Source organism: Bactrocera tryoni, chromosome 1, assembly GCF_016617805.1.
Source record: "Bactrocera tryoni isolate S06 chromosome 1, CSIRO_BtryS06_freeze2, whole genome shotgun sequence".
NCBI classification, from domain to species: Eukaryota; Metazoa; Arthropoda; class Insecta; order Diptera; family Tephritidae; genus Bactrocera; species Bactrocera tryoni.
This window is the reverse complement of record NC_052499.1, coordinates 68,894,523-68,914,949: the sequence shown is the minus strand read 5'-3', so window position 1 is coordinate 68,914,949 and position 20,427 is coordinate 68,894,523. Positions and strand designations below refer to the sequence as shown.

At 35.4% G+C, this 20,427-nt stretch overlaps 3 protein-coding genes across 5 annotated transcripts; all 3 read right to left on the bottom strand.

The window, feature by feature from the left end:
- Positions 1-3,743: 3,743 nt before the first annotated feature.
- On the bottom strand, positions 3,744-4,500 carry LOC120778349 (dolichol-phosphate mannosyltransferase subunit 3). The gene is made up of 2 exons (XM_040110141.1): positions 4,251-4,500; positions 3,744-4,177 (listed from the first exon to the last, which is right to left on the bottom strand). Exons 1-2 carry the CDS (start codon positions 4,404-4,406, stop codon positions 4,043-4,045), a joined length of 291 nt encoding a protein of 96 aa, XP_039966075.1. The 5' UTR covers positions 4,407-4,500; the 3' UTR covers positions 3,744-4,042.
- Positions 4,501-4,956: 456 nt separating this feature from the next.
- On the bottom strand, positions 4,957-6,983 carry LOC120774848 (protein yellow). Its single transcript, XM_040104715.1, has 6 exons — positions 6,752-6,983; positions 6,442-6,632; positions 5,944-6,349; positions 5,464-5,735; positions 5,163-5,267; positions 4,957-5,100 (listed from the first exon to the last, which is right to left on the bottom strand). Exons 1-6 carry the CDS (start codon positions 6,981-6,983, stop codon positions 4,957-4,959), a joined length of 1,350 nt encoding a protein of 449 aa, XP_039960649.1.
- Positions 6,984-11,397: 4,414 nt separating this feature from the next.
- LOC120766602 (protein yellow-like) lies at positions 11,398-19,838 on the bottom strand. Of its 3 annotated transcripts, XM_040092209.1 has the most exons (5): positions 19,634-19,838; positions 19,285-19,497; positions 12,737-12,993; positions 12,475-12,662; positions 11,398-12,408 (listed from the first exon to the last, which is right to left on the bottom strand). In XM_040092209.1, coding segments are annotated over exons 2-5 (1,308 nt in total). In that variant the 5' UTR covers positions 19,287-19,497; positions 19,634-19,838; the 3' UTR covers positions 11,398-11,547. The 3 variants fall into 3 exon arrangements, with proteins under 3 accessions (XP_039948143.1, XP_039948142.1, XP_039948141.1); XM_040092208.1 differs by having other exon boundaries at positions 19,285-19,838; XM_040092207.1 differs by lacking the exons at positions 19,285-19,497; positions 19,634-19,838 and adding an exon at positions 13,063-13,298.
- Between the last annotated feature and the right edge of the window lie 589 nt (positions 19,839-20,427).

Sequence of the window (20,427 nt, the reverse complement as noted above, 5' to 3'; positions counted from 1 at the left end):
TGGCTTGTCGGTGGTTTGACTTGACTCGGTTGGTTGGTTTGGTGGTCGGCTCCCAGTCGCGGCTACGCTGACTTGTTTCACTCATTAATTAGTTTATGGTACCTATGCACGAAGGCGCTTTGAAATTTGTTTTGATGGCGCGTTGTGAGAGTGTATGGTGGGTGTGTGCGTGTGTATGTGAATTGAAAGTAGTTTGAGCTGATCGCTAACTTAATTTCATACGCGCTGTGGGAGAGTTCAGGTGGCAAATGTTGCATTTTATTGATCTTCCGACACTGCATCATTATATACTTACGCATGTATGTACATACATATGTGTGTATGTATATGTAATAAAGCATGTTGTTATACGCGTCACATACATATGTATGTATGTATGCTTATAGCGTCGAGTTGTAAAGTAAGCGCTTTTGAGTACTGGAATTTTAGCTTTTTCAAACGCAGAACTAATTTTTATGAGAAGCAGACAGATCGACAAAGCTTTTTTATTTTTGTTTTATGGCATACTTATTTTTAAATACTCATTAATTTATATTTTGTTTTTGCATAGTGTGTCTTAATTAGAGCTTTTGTAACATTTTTAGTACATTCCGTTATATTAATAATTTCAAACGGTTGTTCATTTTACTATTTGGAGTTAAAAGTTAACTTAAACTTCCTTAAGTGGAGTAAGGGCTTACATTTTTTTATTTTGAATTTTTTTTGTTTTTAATTACACACAACAATATTTCAAGAGCTTTGTGTCATTGTTCAAGTCGATTTGAGCAAAATTCACGAAGTTATGAGTATTTTTATATTCTCTTTATGAACGTTTTCCATCAATTTTTTTTTAATTTTCAAACTTTTCAAGAATTTATACATATGTATATTATTTTTGTGTATAATTTGAGAGGGAACTTATTTTAAAATTCGAAAAAATATTTTTTATTTACAATAACAATATACCGCATTTCGTGCTTAGCTTAACTTGTGGTCAACATAATTGACCTACTAAGCGTACTATTTGCAACACCATCAATATTCGATCGAATAGACCATGTCCAGCTCGCAGTGAACAAAATATAAAAGCCGTAACTGAGAGTGCTTACGAAGACCGTGGAGAGCCGTGGTGCGCCGTTCGCAGCAACTCGGACTGACGTATGGAACGACTTGGCGCATTTTACGTCGAGATCTTAAATTAAAAGTGTACAAAATACAGCTTGTGCAGGAACTTAAGTCGCTCGACCTTCCCAAGCGTCATCGATTCGTTCTATGTGCTCTTGAAAAGTTCCAAGAAGAACACAAGTTTTCGAAGAGATAATCTTCAAAATGCCAAAGAATATTCTTCCGAATGATAATAAATATTCTCCATGAAATTTGAGTTTTCGTGTTTATCACTTAAAAAAGTAGGGAATCTCGAAAAAAAAGTTTTGTACTGAAAGAATGAGTTAACCAGAACTTAATTGATAGATGGCTGCTAACTAGGCATTGACAAAACGGCCGTTAGTGGGCCAGTGTGTAAATTGCAGAAATCTGGAACAAGTACATCTAACTCTATATCTATTTTCCAGTAATTACTTTTATGCAATAATATATTGCCATAGTATAAAAATCGTAATGACAGCTTTATTTTAGGGAAATACTCACCTTCATCAGGCTCTTATCAAAAGCGCTCACAAACTTGGGCTTAACTTAAATTATAAACTATGTTCCTAAGTGCAGCATGAATCAAGATAGCAATAATATAATTGCATTCAATATTTATGGCATTATTATTTTTGATATCAATTCTGTTTTCTGTATTAAAATACTTTTGAAATTAGTTGGCTATGAGTTTCATTAAAAATAAATATTTATTTTCTAACTACATATACATATTTCTATTTGTACTAATTTTAATATACGTACATACATATGTATGTACAAACAAAATTTTCCAACTTGTAATAAAGTAGTAGATAATTTTTAACTCAATAAGAACTTGAATATCTTTCTTGCACACTTACATATATCATTTTTCAACTAATTTAATTATAATAATTGTTTTACCTAATAAATCGTTTGCATCAGACTACTCTCAACCCCAACAAGAATTTGCAAGACATATTCACATATTCATGATTCAAGCCAAATGCAAAATACTATTGTTAAACATATCAATGTTCATACATATGTATGCATAGACAGATAGGTAAGCAAAAAATTATATATACATACATATGTACTCCCAGCTTTTATTTAGTGGGTGTGATATGCAGCAAGCGGATAAACTTTCCGTTGACCGAATTATACTATTGATTCTATAATATATAACTATTGTAATATAAACTTAGTTAACACTGAGAGGAAATTAAAATTATTCGTTGCAGTCACGCAAACGGTTTTTCTGTCTACGTTTTAATTTATCGGCGCTTGCTGATTGTGGGGAGAACAAAAATATAATACAAGATAGTAAAATATTATTTTACTATTTAAAGGTATAATATATAGTACTTACACAGCGAGTACACTGTAAATAAGCAGCCTATAATATTGAAGATTCTAAGATAAAATGTAATAAAAAAAAATTTATTATTTGCTTTACAAATGGGTATTTGGGTTTAGAAATCGGTTTTTTTTTTATCAAAGATTACAAAACAAACGTTAAGTCAATTGCTTTTGTTTTTTTTTAAATACGAGCAAAGCTGATTAATAGTATTGCCGCTCCCACATCAGTCTGGTCTACGTTACCCGAACGGACACGGATTTTTTATCTGGTCAAGGACTGTCAACTCGGCAGAATTCTGCCTCTATATCAAAGACGAAACCAACCCTATTATATTTTTAATTTAAGTAATGAATAAAGAAGGTAATATCCAATATATTTCAGATTATCAAAATCTACTTACCTATAACTATTTCCATTTCAAAAACCGGCATATTTTCGAGATATTTTTTTGGTCTCCCTTGCACTTGCGGCAAACATTCAAATATTTGTATGTAAGTAAATATGCGAGTATTTTGGAAATCAGAACCAACTTAGAATTAGAATTGCAAGTGTGAGGAGTGCGTTGTTGTTTTTAGAACATGCCTAGTGTGTGTAAGAAGTACGTTATTTAATAGCTAATTCGCACGCGATGTCCTTACGAAGTTTTCGTTGTTGTAGTAGTGGAAGAAAACATTCTACATATAATTTTGACAAATGCTTTCGAGTGAATAGTTCTTGACCTTGACTTTATTCTGGTTACGTAGACCGGAATAGTTTATAGTGCTTGGAGGTTACATTTGTTATCTACATATCCGAACATACAAATATTACATAACATATTAGGAGAAAAATAAAAAAAAAACCTTGCATTAAAATCCCCAAAGTCGCATATTGTAAATTGCTGTTACATTAACAAAACAGTCTCCGACTTTTCCTTCTGGGTGTTACAAACAACTTTGTGTCAAACTTAAAATAACCTGTACGGAGTATAAAATTAAACTAGCAACTCAAATAGAAAATAATAATAGTGCTTTACTAGCATTTTATTCCTAATGCATTTATGATTGCAGGGTGGCTATAGAAATATTTCTTTTGTTCAAATATACTTAGTTGTCATGTATTTAGAAGAGTTTAGAATGGCTGGCTGTTGATATTTATTTTACATGATATACATACATATGTATATTGCGAATTTGTTGAAGTAGAATATGAAACCTTTGGCTTAATGAATGCACATAAGCGCTTAATGAAAGAAGCTTCACCTGGCATTATTTAAATAAAACATTTTAACACATAATTGCATTTTATAAAATATCTACTGCGTTCAGCATTTATTTAATAGACATAGAAAATCTTTGCAGGTATAGTGTCACAGGAGATTTGTATAAGCTTACATGTCAGCTTACACTAACTTATTAAACAACTTGTCAGACCAGTTTAAAATTAATTAGTGTCTTCAGATGTTACTAACTTATGCAGAAAGTAACTTTGCATTCACTCTGCTAAGTTAATGCATTTATTTTTATTTATTTATACGTGTATCCATCTATACTTAATACTTAGTTCAAGGAAAGTTTAACAGCCTATAAACATTACTTAATCGCGAAATATAAAACCTTTCTCTTTTAAATCGTTACGTGCGAGCGCAATCTGTTCTTGCAGTTCCTTGGCTGCCAGTGGACAATCGTTAAATGTAAACGTGCGATAGAGTACCACAGATGCCGAATAAGCCTGTGAAAACAAATGAATTTTATAAGAAACTAAATAGTTTTGAGCTTCTAGTTTAGAATGTTTACTGACTCACCCCAAACAACACCAGCAATACAAGTGGCAAGAGCTGAATTTCCAATTCCCATTTGGTAAGCACAGGTGCGCGCAGTATGCCGGTCACTATGGCCAAATAGGGTATCGCAAAGAGTCCAATGTATAAAAGCCAACGTTGTAAATTCGTCGTAACCATTGTTTGCCGGTAATTTTTATTAATTGCTGGAATGTTAAAATCGAATATGTGTAAATAATAAACACTTGCGTGGCTCTTGACATTAACAAACAGCTGTTTTCAGTATTCATTTAATGGCCGGCGTTGTATTTCTGACGAACTGCTTTGGCACAGTGTCTATTGTGAATATCGAAGGTTGTAACGTTAGATGGCGCTGGTATGTGTATGTTTTAACGGATTTGTTTTGAATTTCTAAAAAGATTTTCATAAAAATTGTCAATTTTTATAAAAAAAAATTGATAAAAAATAATTTTCAAAATGTTGGAACTAAAAATAGGAAATTTAGTTTTTGATTGCAAAAATTTGAGGACTTGTCGTTTTGACGGAAACCGACCAATTTTTAACTCTTAAAAACTCAACTACGCTTCCTCTTCATCTTCCCGACCTCAGATCGGCCGAATGTATGATGCCTTTTGTATTACTCCCTTATCATATATAATAAAAAATAAAAATGCTATTAATTAATATAGAATTACTTAATTATTTCGAAGTTAAGTGTTTATTTATTATTTTAATGCTCTTTATAATAATTTATCGTATTTTGTAAATGATTTATTACTACAGAGCAAGGTTCATTTTCCAGCAAATTTTTCACGCGACAGCCAATGATTTGGAATTTTATATCATCCGTTTGCACATTACCACCAACAAATAGCTAAAACGGTTAATTTGATAATAAATTATTCTTATTTGGTATTTTCATATGAAAATGGTTACCTCTGGATTACTGCTCAGAGCCCAAAGTTCATCTTCATCGAGATTATTGCGGTTTACTTTGAGTCCTGTGACAAATCGCAGTCTATCCGGATTATAAGCGACGACCTGTATTTTGAAAACAAAGAAATTAATAATTTTCTAAATTTTAATAAGTCCTATATGATAAAAATAACGGTATATGTTCCAGAGTAGTGATATAACACCTTTCTTCTTCTTCGGAATACTTCTAAATAAAATTCTTTAATGTAATTATATTGGGGAGGTGTCTTTCAGTTAATTTGTCAACATTTCCCTCAATTACCTTCAAATGATCCGAATCGTAATCGCTATTTTCCTTCCAGGCTATTAAGGCGCTTGAGCTTATCAAACTGCAATATAAATTACCCTCACTGTCCATAGCTTCCGATTCACACTGTATGCCGCGGCTGCCAACGATTCTAAACTCTTTCAGCAGTTCATTTTGTGTTTCCGTATCCTTAAGCTGTGTCCACAGGGAAGCATTATTGACCACAACTAACGGTACACTTACTTCTAAAAAGCTGTTGAGTGCATGGAAATATAAGCGGCGCTCAGCTGGAACAAAAAAAAAAAATTTTTAAATCTTCATTTAAATAAGTCCTAAATCTATCCTCAAAAGAAAAGTTGTATTAAGGAGTCAAAGCTTTGGAAAACATCATAAAGTCCTGATTTTGTACAAAAATTGAAGTTTCATAAAATTTCCTCGTTACACTTTCGGTATTCAGTGGCGTTCAGGTTGTTTTAATTTTCATAAATATTTTACCGTTATCACCGCCTTCCTTGCCATGCTGCCTTGGACTTATGCTGACTGTAAAAATGCCGCTGCTGCCTGTTTTATCCTGTGTCAATTGCTGATCCGGCTGCATGTGTGCATTTTGTATGCGCCAAGATTGACCTCGACTCATGTCGTAAACAATCAGACCATAACCCCAGGGATCCGCTATGTAGACCATAGCAGTACTACACTCCGCCTTTGGCACCGATTCATCTATGTCCACAGCGAGTGCAGTGAAAATGGACACACCCGGTGTATATTGCGATGCCGGTATAACATAACGGTGTATCAGCTGATCGGTGACCAAATCAAAAGCGAGTATTTGAGGCGCGCAATACTGAATACCGTTAATTTGACCCAAGTCAACCACCCACAAACGCCAACAGTCATCAATCTAAGGAAGTGAAGCGCAGAGTGCAAGAAAGAGAGCGAAGTTATATTAAAGATATGGTTGATTGTCTGTGGAATCGTGTTATAAACACTCACAAAAGTGCGTATGGCCGAAGTTATTGAGCTGCAATTTTGACCAAAGCTGGAGTGCCAATCATAACTGGGATACGGCACCAGCAGTGGATTAAGCAATGTCGAGTTGTCACTATCGGCGACCACAGCTAGGGAGTAAAGAACGCCGTGACTCAAACGTGGTATGGTTAGGAAGGTGCGATGGTAGCCGTCATCTGCGCAGAAAGAGAGAGGGTGAGGGTGAGAAAGTGCGGCAGATCATAATTAATATATAATTCCAAGTAATTATATTCTTTTATTTTGCAATGAAGTACAATAATAAACAATCACTCACCGCCGTACTCCACATCCACATCGACTGGCAGCAATTTATCCTGTGCGTAACGGTTTGCATCCAGCGTCGGTGGTTGTTGATAGCCTTCGGGCACACCCAATTTCAATTCGCTCCATTTATGCAGCGTAACGAACTCCTTTCTACGCAGCAGGGGCTCAACATCACTCTCTGCCGCACCGCCACTGACCAAATGGACCAGCAGTTGCACAAAACAGCAACATAACAACAACATATTGCAAATCAAAGTTCAAGTTCACACAATCACAGAACGTTTTTCAAACACAAAGCTATCAATAATAATCGAAATATTACAGTTAAGTTAATAGCAGAGCTTAGTTCTTGAGCGGGTGACGTCTGCCTCGACGTGTTACTAAAGTCTGACTGATCGAGCGCCCTGGCTGACTGCGTGCATCGTGCAGCATCCTCTTCAAATGCCGCTTTCTACGTGCAGTGAAAACATGCGTGCGCTTGTATTTATGTCTGAACATACATACAGATGTCTGCCGGGTTTTTGTAGGCGCTAACCAAGTCTAATTAGCCAACGGCATTCTTGAATGCACCCAAACGTCAAAGTAAACTATCCACTACACGTCGAAGCAACATAAAGAACAAAATCACTTTATTCTGCAGACAAGACAACAACACCGGCAACACTTATTGATATTTGTTATTGTTCGCTACACCGACGAGAGTGCGGCATATGCGACTGTGCTCCTGTTCTAATGCTGTTCAGTAATAATAGAAATAGAGTTTGTGACATTTTTGTACGAGCGTTTGAAAATCATTTCATTTGTGACGTCCTGAGCGAAAGTAGAAGGAAGAAGGCGGTCATCGCAACGCTATTTCCGGTGACTACTCGGAAAAAAGATACGCACGCATTAGCAGGATAACTCCTTACAGAATCATCTAAAGTGAAAAAATTCGCATTTTAGTTAAAACCTTAACTTGGAATTCGGACGAAAGAAATAATAAACTGAAAATTGGGTTTTTAGCCAACATTTTTACAAAAAAATAAAAATTTCACGAAATTTTTTTTTTCAAATAGTTGTAGTCGAAAAAGAAATCCTTCGCACAAGTCTTTAAGATTTGTATCTCAAAGACCTGTGTAAAATTTCATGAAGATCGAAGAAGTAGTTCTCAGTTTCGAGAAAAATGCGTTTAACGACGGTGCACATAGCCCAGCTAACCTCGGGAGCATAAGTTCTCAAGGCTGTATCTCCGAAACTATTGCTCGGAACAATTTGAAAATTTACAACAATTGTATAGGTGTTGTGGAATTTAATAAGACAATAAAAAATATATTTTTTGAAACCCCTAAAGCCATGTAACTTCTTAGTAAAGTTGGATATACAAATGTAGATCGTTAATGATTATAACAGTTCACAAATTAGATATTAGAAGCACTCAAATGGCTCAGGTTTATTTAGAGAATTGAAACTTGTTGAATTTTGATTGGATATAATTTTAGTTCGAAAGTGTTTTGCGGAATAACTTTTTTGTTCTGTAAAACTCTACGATAAAGGCATTTTTTGTTGGAAATAGACGCAAGTTGCTTAAGTTATACGGCTTTGAATTTCGGACAATGAAGACGAGTAATTTATAAAATATAAAGGAGAGACATAAGTCTCTCTAATAGTAAAGACCGTTATATTAACTTGAGAACTATAACTATTTTGTCCATGTCCAACTGAAAATAAAGCCAGAACAATGAACCCAAAGTTTTGTCTTCGTTTGCTATAAGACCAACATTTTTTCCGATTGAAGCTTCGAAATAAAAGCGCAAGAAAACGCCAACACAGTATGGAGAATGGTTTTGGAAACAAATATAAGATTTTAGAATGTGAAAATGTGTAAGAAAAGAATGTGGTTTTGGAAATAAACCCAAAATATTGCAAGAAAAGCTTAACCCAAAAATTTTATTTCGGTTTATACCATAACAATATCTAACTGATTTAGTAGAAGATAAATCAGCATTAAAGACACAGGTTCTTTATGACGTAATTGTAAGCTAAACGGCATTAAAATCTGCGAATATCAGTGGTCTGTTTCGAACCTCATACCGCTTTTGCCTCTTCTGAACACTTTCTCAGACTACTCGATCAGTTCGAAACCCGGTTTTGCGAATAAGATTCGTAGTAGATTTAAGCTAATAAGAAAGGATTCTAATTGCAAAATATATTAAAGAATTTTATAATCTATTTAACCTACCTTCAATCGGCAATAAAAATACTCACTTTTTTGTAAAATGTTCCAAAAGTAGGGCACAAATCGTTCGTCTTTAACCGCGTATAATTTTGAGTTATGTTTGTGTACAATTTATTTACAGTTTTTTCTGTTTTTACTGGTAATCGACATCAATGCCAACACATCCTGTCACACACACAACATATACGGATATGTATAGTTGTATGTTCGAATGAGTATTTGGTCAGACGGTTGGCTTAGGCCAAATACTTTTGACTTGATTTGCCGCTCCAGACGATTGTTTGCACGCTTGAGTGAGTGAGCGCTTGACTGTTTAACTGCCAGGCCGCAAAGAACAAACGACCAACTTGGCTATAAAGCCTTAACAGGTACACGAATAACAGTGCAACGGCAGCGACCACAGGCAAGACTGCAAATACATATGTGTGTTTGTAGGTGTGTAAGTCAGTCAAATCAGAGTGTTCCATATGGGAAGACTGAGCCAGTGGCTGGCTAACACTGCAGCTTCCACCGTGCTTTGTAATAGTTTTCCAATAGTGATTTACTTTAGAATAGATGCTGCTACGTACGAGTACATTGTGTGTGTATAACCCAAAGGGTTCTTTGTTACCTGGAAAAACAAACCGAAAGTGTAAATAATAAACAATAAGAACGGAACAAATAACTCACAAGACAATTCATTCAACAACAACGATATTTGTGTTTATATGAATGAAGAGTTAGCTGCACTTGGCTCTATGGTTGACCCCACGGCAGAGGGCAGCGCTGTGACATTGAGGTGTTAAAGAGCTCTTCTACACATGCAGTGCCATAACCCAGCATTAAATATTACGACTTTCTGTCCCTATTGATTATAGAGATACATAATGTAGGTATAGTGAAATCAAATCTCATAACTGCTCATCTACCGAAATCACATCATTTGTTAAAGCATCGTATCTACATGTGATTAAAAGTGAATGCTTTAATAAATATTTACACCTTAAAAAATAATTAAAAAAAATCGCGCTATAGAAAACTAAAACTAAAACACGTCACATCAATTGCTTAACCAAAATGTCTCATTACACCATCACGCCATCAAATGACATACAATAAAATATCATTACATCATATGTTTGTTGTTGTAAATGCTTAATGATTTGCTGTTTTAATTTGATAGAACATCAGTTCACTCTATAATACATAGCATATACTGAAATCATATGATATATCACTTCAATTATATCATCATATCACTTGAATATCTATAAATTTAAAATTCGTCCCACTAATTTCTATACCAAAATGTCACATCATTTCATCCCGCCATCAAATGACATTCAATAAAATGTCACTACATCATACGATTGTTTTTATAAATTGTATCTAAAATTTAATGATTTGTCAATTGATTTAATTGAGTTCAATTTATTCAATAAAACTTGAAAATCATCTACTGCATACATACATATATGTAAATAACTTAGTCAGACTTGACAGGCCTGGTGTGCGGTTGCCAACATCTGATGTTTTCTTAAATCATATTTGAAAACTTGTTTTGTCATTAGACTAACATATCGCATATATGAACACCTTAAACCATATGTTACTACTTTCAAAGCCAGCACTTGACATGTCTGTATAGGCGATGTGACATTGCCATCATCTGATGTTCTGAAGTGCATTACCAAAACTTAAAATTAAACTCAGACAATGCCATAGTACTTTTCCCGATATATTATCATATCGTTATTTATATATCATAGTCAGATCATAATATCACGAATGTCACGTATATACTACTTATGCTTCCTCTAATAGCATATAGTACGACAAAACATTAATATCATGTGACTCGGCATTGCTTTAAAACTTTAGCCCCATCTCCATCTTATATGCGTCTTATGAAAGTGTATAAATAAACAGTTTCTTACATAATAGAAATTATACCTAATAAACTAACCTATGTGTATCCGTAACGTTAACGTGATGTGAAGTTACCATGCCCTATTGTTTTTTATTATAATTTGTTGAGTGATGCAGTGTAAGCACTTTATTTGAACTGAAATAATCGCAAATAATAACCTATTGCTACCAGCAACATCAAATCGAAATGGCATCACATCACATGCCTTGGTAACGTTGCATATAAATTCTGAAAATTTATAAATTTTATTATTTTCTAAATACTTACTTATTGTTACTACAAGAATGCCACATAAACCATAACGCACTTTATCACATCACGTGAAAAAATATCACATGATATTGTTGTGACAGAACATGTAAAAATATTTAAAACTGAAATTCGCACAAATTGAATAAAATTGTTGTTGTTTTGAAATAAAAAATTAAAAATATAGTTTTCCCTAAATTTCAAAAGCATTTGGTACAAACTGGGTCAATGAAAAAAAATTTCGCTGATAAGCGGAAATACTATTTATTAATGTATAGGCGCTTGTACTATATACTCGAATTTCACAATATAATATATAACAAATCTCCTCTAAAATATATAGTAAACACACACCTCTTCTTATTCCACATACATACAAATAAAAAAAATGTTTTGTAGGTACTAAACTAAGTTGATTAAAGATCACTGCCGACTAGCAAGGTCTGCCGAACACCAACTCGTCGACACCGCATTTGGCAATGCGATAATTAATCTCATCGTAATTCATGGTGCCGGAGAAGCCCTTCTGTAAACGATTAGACAGCATCCAAACCTCTTCCTTGCCCTCTAAATTCCTTATCACCTTTAAGCCGCTGATAAACTGCAGCGTTGTTGGATTTTCAGCCAACAACAAGCGATTTTGATGTGTATACGGTGTACGAATATCCCAGCCGAAAAGACCGATCGGTTCTAGGTGTCCACATAGAAACATGCCCTGCGCGGTCATGGCTGGTGCCGCACATTGTATGCCACGTTTGCCCAACAACACGAAATGCTCCAAAGCTGAATTGATACCGCTCTTCCAGTAGGTGGGATCGTTCACAATATCCAAGGGAATGGCTACTTGTGCATCATTCGACAGCGAATGCAGGTACAACATGCGTCGCAAACCCAAACCGCGTGGTGTTACCGCGAAACCGAATGTACCATCCAAAAGTTCGAAGCTCTCACCGGCTATGGTGTGCGTACCAAAGTCTGGATCGGGGTATGTGTACTTGTTTTCCACACGCCATGAACGTTCATGTTGCACATCGTACACCACAAAACCGGTACCGGTGGGATCGGCCATATAAACGAAAGCTTCCTCGCATGCGCCCTTCGGTGCGGGATCTGCAATGTCGACATATGGTGTGACGAAACGGCTTATTGTCGGCTTGAACATGCCCTTGGGAAAACGATAGCGATGCACGACCTTCGAGGTGGCTACATCCAGTACCACTAGTTGTGGCGCGCAGTGTTGTTTAAATTCAATTTCACCGCTATCCAATATCCACATTTTGCCACACGAGTCGATCTGTTGCCCGTCAAAGGAGAAGAAAAGTTAAAAATTGTGCCTCAGTTATTATCTGCTAAACAATACCTGTATCCGGTACACCGAGGTAAGCCCATCACAGTCATCGCCATGCGTTTTATGCCAGTCGTAGCTTGGATAGGGTTGCAGTTCGGTGCCATTGGGGCGCACCACATTCGTTAGATAGGCCAGCGAGTAGGGCACGCCTTGGCCAAAGCGTGGTATTGTCACGAAAATCTTCGGTTGCTCGCCACTTGCTAACAGTAATATATAAATGTTATTTTTTTATGTTTCTCTAAATATTTATTTTAAAAAGAAAGATAGTACTCACGCGGATGATAGACATCCACATCTATGGGCAGTGGATTGTCTGGTATGTAGAGCTCTTTACGTAAAGCTTTTTGTCTGTCCTCTTCGCTGGGAAATCCGAACTCCAAATTTTTTGCCTCGTACACTTTTTTCAACTCCTTGTATCTCGAAAAGTTGGGGCGTTGTGTGTATTGACTCCATTGATTGCCGCGTCCGTAAGCGCTCTGACTGTCATGGATGGCGATCAAAAGCAGTATGAGATAAAACCAGCTTGAATACCTGTAAATTAGTAACTTTTTTTGTTATTTTTTTGGACCAATTCGTGAGCATTGCGTTAAATAAAATTACAATGAATCATAAACAAATGGGTTTATTTTGTACATTTCACTTTTAAAATTTGTGTTGCGTTGTGGATCTGTTGGTGCCTTGACTTGCTCAGCTACTGACTGCATCTAAGCCATCTGTAGACTTTCACGTGAAAGTAAGAATAATATTTATGAAACCTGTTCGTTACTTATTCGCAATTAAATTCAGATAAACATTTACATTCACACATCTGCTAATACTTTAACTTGGGATTAAGATTATAAACAAAATAATCGTTAATTACTAGACATCTCTGGCCGCTGCCGCGCACATTACTGTTATTTTTTTGGTTTAAGCTATTGTAGTTATATTTTCTTTTGGGTTTAGTTTGAGTTCATTTTTCAGCGAATGGGTGTCGATTATTGTAATATTGTTAATATAATACAACAACAATAGTACACGCAATCTATTTATAGGTTCATTTTCTGTAATTAAAGTCTGCTAAAACTGGAAAAAAATAAAATCCTAAATGAACATTGTAGAGGCTGTTGTAATCTTTTTATTACACAAATGTTTTTTAAGTATCTATTTATTTAGTATTTTTGTTGTTGTTTGTTGTTAGGGGAACTCTAAAAAACATATGGTGATACTTAAAAATATACTGTTGTCAAAAAATAGTAAAACTTAATTTAAAGTTTGCGCCAAAATCCATCCGTCGAAATATTTGTTTTCTTGGTCTGTCAGTGACATCTGTGCTTAATGTCACATAAAAATAATCATTACTGTTTAGTATACGCTTGTGTTTCTGAAGCACATAAAGTGCGTTCGGCGATTTTTACGATGAGTGAAATTATTCAACAAAGAAGTTCCAATAAATTTTGTGCGTTGACGATGAACCACGTCCAGGAACATTGGTCATAAACATAACTGATGATCAACACGTCAAAAAAAATAAAAGAATTGGTGCTTGAGACTCGATGATTAACAGTCAGAGATCTTACAGATCTTACTTAGATTAGTAAAAAACCATTTTGAAAGATCATTTGGGCTTAAGAAAAGTGAATTGTCGATTGGTTCCAAAATCTATCAATTTTTTCGAAACACAGCGTCGCGTTAACGTTTATGAAATAAAGATTTCCAACTACAGGATGTCATGAAACGTATTATTATTAGCGATGAGTCTTGGATCTGTGCTTATGATCCGGAAACAGACGATCAATCGGTCACATGTCGTGGCAAAGGTGAGTCGTAGCCGAAAAAACCACGTCAAGGCAGGTCAAAAGGTTATGTTGACATTTGTGCACTCACTGATAGATCTCGAATGAGATTTTCGTTTATTTCATACATACGACATGGGCTAACCAGCGTTGCGTTGGATTTTTATGCGCTCAATTATATCAATGTCGCCGTAGAACACTTCGTGGTTTCATCTTTTTCGATACTCATCGCTCACGTGGACGACCCTAAAGAACTTTCGGAGAGCAGTTGCCTCGCATGCACTAAGTGCTTTCTCATCTCGGTTCATCATCGTCCATATTTCTGCATCGTATAATATGACGGGTATGATGAGAAACTTATAGAGCGTAATTTGTATGCTTCGACAGAGGGATATGCTTCCCAATTACCTATTGATTCGAAAGTTGTTCCTGTTGGCAAGAGTATTTCTGCGCTTTATGGTTCAAGGTTTCAAGATATATAAATTCCTTAAATTTTTCAAATTTATAACTGTCAGCAGCGACGTAGTTCCTAAGGTTCGAGAAATATTTGTGTGTTGCGTCCATCTACTTTGTCTTGCCCGCGTTTAAATTTTAATTACTTTTTATTCAACCTAAGGCTTAAGAGGTTTTACTATTATTTATACGTGTATATCCTGATCGTGTCAAACGCAATTAAGAATATAGACGCTGTACCTTAATCAGCTGCTGGAAAAAGATTTCACACAAGTGAGGAAGTCAAGATGGAAAGGCCTCGAAATACCAAAATCGAACCGATATCGAAATGTTAAAGGATTTTGACAACTTCTTATCCCATATTATATTTTTATTTGTAAAGTGATGTTTATAATTTTACTAAGAATTCTGTGGGACTTTGATAACACAATTTATGTCTGCTAGGTATTTTTATCCACAAACATGTAAAAAATTATGAAAATATAACTTTAAAGAAACCTCCTTAAGTTTTTTGAACTGTGTGAAAAACCAAGAAGGCGAACCCGTTTCCCCAATCGATGACGATGGGGCAGACGTTCCATTGCCCGACCATGAAGAAGTTCGAATAGCAAATACCCGTCTGAAGAATAACAAAGCAGCGGGGACCGATGGATTACCGGCCGAGCTACTCAAACACGGCGGCGAAGAACTGATAAGAAGCATGCATCTGCTTCTTTGTAAAATATGGTCGGACGAAAGCATACCCAAAGATTGGAATTTAAGTGTGTTCTGCCCAATCCACAAAAAGGGAGACCCCACAATCTGGGCCAATTACCGTGGGTTAAGCCTCCTCAACATCGCGTATAAGATTCTATCGAGCGTATTGTGTGAAAGATTAAAGTCCACCGTCAACAAACTGAGTGGACTTTATCAGTGTGACTTTAGACCTGCCAAATCCATAAACGACCAGATATTCACACCACCTCTTCGTCGATTTCAAAGCTGTTTTCGACAGCACGAAAAGGCGCTGCCTTTATGCCGCGATGCCTGAATTTGGTATCCCTGCAAAACTAATACGACTGTGTAAACTGACGTTGAGCAACACCAAAAGCTCGGTCAGGATCGGGAAGGACCTTTCCGAGCCGTTCAATACCGTTCTGCTTTCTCCAGACTGGACGAGGAAGCAAAGCAAATGGGTCTGGCAGTAAACGAGGGCAAGACGAAATACCTGTATGAGATATACATACGACGACATTGACATAGTTCAGCGAATCAAAAGACAGCGGCAACGAAAACACTCCAGCTCTGAAAGTATTCGACGCAGGAACCGCCGGGGAAGCAGAGGAAGAGGAAGACCTCCACTCAGTTGGAAGGACCAGGTGGAGTAGGACCAGGCTTGGTTTGGAATATCCAATTCGAGTCACGTAGCGAAAAGAAGAAGCGACTGGCGCGCTGTTGTTAACTCGGCTATAATCGCGTAAGCAGTGTCTACGTCAATAAAGAAAAAGAAGAAATACAAGTATAAAGAGAGTCTGAGAGTCCAATAAATTGCTTGTGAGTAAACTGAGATACTCTATTAGTCACATCTCTGCAACTGGTCGAACTATCAACATATTGATTAGACTCATTATCACATTTCAAGATTGTTTGAATACTATTTCGTACAACTGAAGCTGTGACAACACACATATTCAAATGTACATACATATGTAGGCATGTAGGTGTTCATATATAGACGCGTGTAGTCACAGCCAAGTAGGGCTTTCCCACTCATAAAATCAAAACAAAAATTTCCAACCAATACTTAGATACAATAGCGGTAGTGAGTAGTCAATGGACTTTAAAATATTTTTTGACGTAATATTTGCTTTACTTTTCAAACAAAGTTCCCGTTGTAGAATTTGCTTGACGCATCTTAAATACTTTAAATTGCAAATCATATAGTAATTACTTATGCAGGTACATATGTACGTATGCTATGTATATATGTACGTATTTTTCTTTTTCAAAATTAGATTTCAATGTTCAAAACGGGTGCCATTGAGAACGTTAGAATGATTATAGTGATCTTTAAATTGAGATTTCTCTTTTCCTTTTTTAAAGAGAATTTTCTTGAAAGCATCTTCTGAGGCTATAGTAGATACCAATACAATTCGAAACCGTCGTTTTTAATGATTTACTAATTGACATTGCAATGTCATTTTGAAACAGCTTTCTCTTCTTCTTCAGACTTTTTCCGCTGTGGTTTTCCACCATATGTTTCAATAAAACTATGTGTTGTTTTTTGCGTTTTCAATCAGTCGATCACAATTAAAACACGTAAGAAACGGCTAAGTTCGGGTCCAACCGAACATTTTATACTCTTGCAATTTGCAAGAAACAACGCCAAGGAAATACTTTAAGATGTAAAACGTTAACCAAAGGATCGGAATCTAAGCAATTTTATATATACTGTGTGATCAAATTGAAATGTGAATTTTGTCCCTTTCATCTTCTTCAAAGTAATTCCCTCCCGGTGCAATACACTTATGCCAACAAATTTTCAAGTCATGGAAAAATCCTCCTTTGTGACGGCCATCAGAGCCTTCTTCGATTCAGCTTTTATATTCTCAATTGAGTCAAAACGGTGTCCTCGGAGTGGTCATGTGAATTTGCTGAATAGCCCGAAGTTACACGAAGGCAAATCAGGCGAATGCGGTGGTTGCAGCACGATATTTGTTGAAAATGTGGTGAAATGAACACGAATAACCAATGCAGTATGAGATGGTGCATCATGGCGCTTCTTTGTTCAATAAAATCAGACATAGTAAAAATCGAATGATTAACTTTTAGACCCTCACAAAACGACGCGTATCTCAAATACTAAAGAATATTTTGACATGAAATTTAGCATAGATGTCACTAACAGTACTACCAACTTAAAGAAAAAAAAATTATCAACATAATATTTCACCTTACAATATGATCAGAGTGGTATGCACATATACTCTATATAACTTATACACTGACCGACAAATTCAGCAAAAGATTTATCAGAATAACCAAAATCATTATAAGTTGTATATGGGAGTTACCTCACATACATGTTCGAAAATTCTGGTAATAGTTATATGGGAGTTAGGTCAAGTTTTCGCCCAATTGTACCTATTTTAAGCACAAAGATACATATATTGTTTTGAGTGAAACATATTCTGTAATTGTCTTTGAGATAACTCAAATATTGTATCTAGCATAAAGTCACCTGGAAAAGTTCGAAAATTTTTATATTAGGTATATGGGGGCTCAAGGAAATATTGCCCTGATTCAATCCATTTTTGAAATACAGAGATACTATTGACAGGAAAGGCTTCTGTCTGAATTTCGCCGAGATATGTGATTTCTTATTCTTATCCCGGCTTCCATGAAGCCCTCTAATACCATCTCGGCTGTACAATTTTATTTATCGCACTTTTAGTAGTTTTTAACAGTACCGTTATATGGCGAGTGGAACAGTCAACAGAAGTGCTAAAGGGAGTCGTATGTATACTAACCAAATAGAGGGCAGGCACATGTGCCCATTCACTACTGCGATCACCTGTGATAAATTGTAGTTCTATATCCTACTATAGGCCTTAGCAATGGCCTTTTATACCTTTTTGATTTATAACGTTTTGTGGGCGTGGCAATTCATCTACGAACTCCTACTTACTTTTTAGCAAAGAATATGTCTACCAAGTTTCATCAAGGTATTTTAATTTTGATTCAAGTCACAGCGTGCACCCGGATTTCAACTTGTTTCCCCACCGGTATCGTTCATACATATATATAACGCTATATCTATCTCGATTCGTTTTAGGTGATACATACAACCGTTATGTGGAGAAGACTATTATACTCTGTACCAACATGTTGCAAGAGTATAAAAACTTATTTTAAAGTCGATCGAGCACAAATCCACTATTCTATGAAAACTACCCATAAAAAATACTTTCATACCAAATACCATATTGTGAAGGCATTCTTGTAACTATAGTTTTTATGGTCTGTCTATATAATTATTATGATTTTTAATTCCTTTTATATTTTTAAATCGGATTTTTGAAAATAAATTTCATACACACATATTTTTGCACCAAAAGACACTTATTAATTTTGAAATCTTATCTATTAATATAACCAATTTTTATACTTTTTTTCAAAACTTATTTGCATAATACCGCAAAACATACACATTTTGACAAACAAGCGTTGCTGAAATCAAATATTTTTATTGAAAAAAAAATATTCAAAATAAAAAATATTTGAAATTAGCACTATCACTTTTATTAATTAATTCACTCACATTTGTTAAGTTATTATTTAATTTTATTTTTACGAGCGTTTAAAATTTCGATTAATTAAATATACGAATTCTTAAGCCGCAGGAACGTTTCGTAGATTGCTCGTCTCCGTGTCAATATAAAAACCGACTGATTGTGGCATTTTAATTCGTTCGGTTTTAAGCCTTACCTTACCTTGAAGATTTATACAGTGAAATTTTCGTGTAAGTATACAGTGTTCTGAATTATTTTCTTTGTTATTGTTGCTGCGTTAAACAAATATGATAATGTTTTACGTACAAAATATATAGACATACATACAGTATTGGCATGCGAAACTGCTTGTTCCTTAAGATTGCCGACTGGTTTCGTTGTTAACTGCTTTTGTTTTTTCCAGAAATTAACAGGTTATCAGCAGCAAACATCAGCAGTTGACGATGATTTTGTCTGGAAATCCAAAATTTGTTGGGGATCGCTATCGTTGACTGATCCCAATCTATAATCTTAAGTAATTTTCTTTAATCTTAGGCCTATTTGAAAAAGAAGAAGAACTTATAATATTCTCTAGGTTTTATAACATCATTATAATTGTTTTGACTCCTGTGCACACAAATAACACTTTAATTGCTTATAGGCAGCTATGAGCAATAAATTTCTATTTATTACTTATGTAATTGGTCCGGATTTGAGCCTCAAGTAATTTGTTAGCACAAAAAGTGCAATAAAATTAATGAAGTTATTACTGCAGCGCCGATAATTTTTTCGCATTCGCCCGTAAATCTAATGCATGGCATAACACATCACAACTTAACATAACATAACATAACATAGTTTCTTAATTTCCGAAGTAATTGACAGTTGAAGCTCATGTTAAGCGTTGTATGCTGTCTGCAATTCACTGATTTTCTGATGTATTGCCAACATGGAAGCTCGTTTACAATCCAGTGGTTACATTGTGATCATTTATCACTTTACTAATTAAACAATGGATTTAGTAATAAAGCTAATAATTGTGCAAACTCATTGGCGGTGGGATTGACAAGCCTTTCAAACCAATTGATTCATGGAGTATATTTAAAGTGAGCAAATATTTATTTGGCATGCACGCTAACATGTGAATATTAGGGTGACCCAACAGGTATACTAATAAAATACTAATTATATTTAGTATGTTCCCTTAGTTCCCTAATTTCACGTTCGATATTCGTACGAAGTTGACGTAGACCCACGGGAAATAGTCTAACAGTGTCAAATTGTACGACCGAGGCGGTCAATTGACAGGGCTATTTCGTGAGATAACATGTTCACCAAACTTGGTTTTCAATAAATCGATTGTGACATTCGCTGTGTGGTCTGTGGCGCCGTCCAGACCAATGACGCTTATTATGCTTATTGGAAAAGCCATTCATGAAGATGATTTTTCGATGAAAATTATTTCAAGATGTTGCCCACTTCACGAA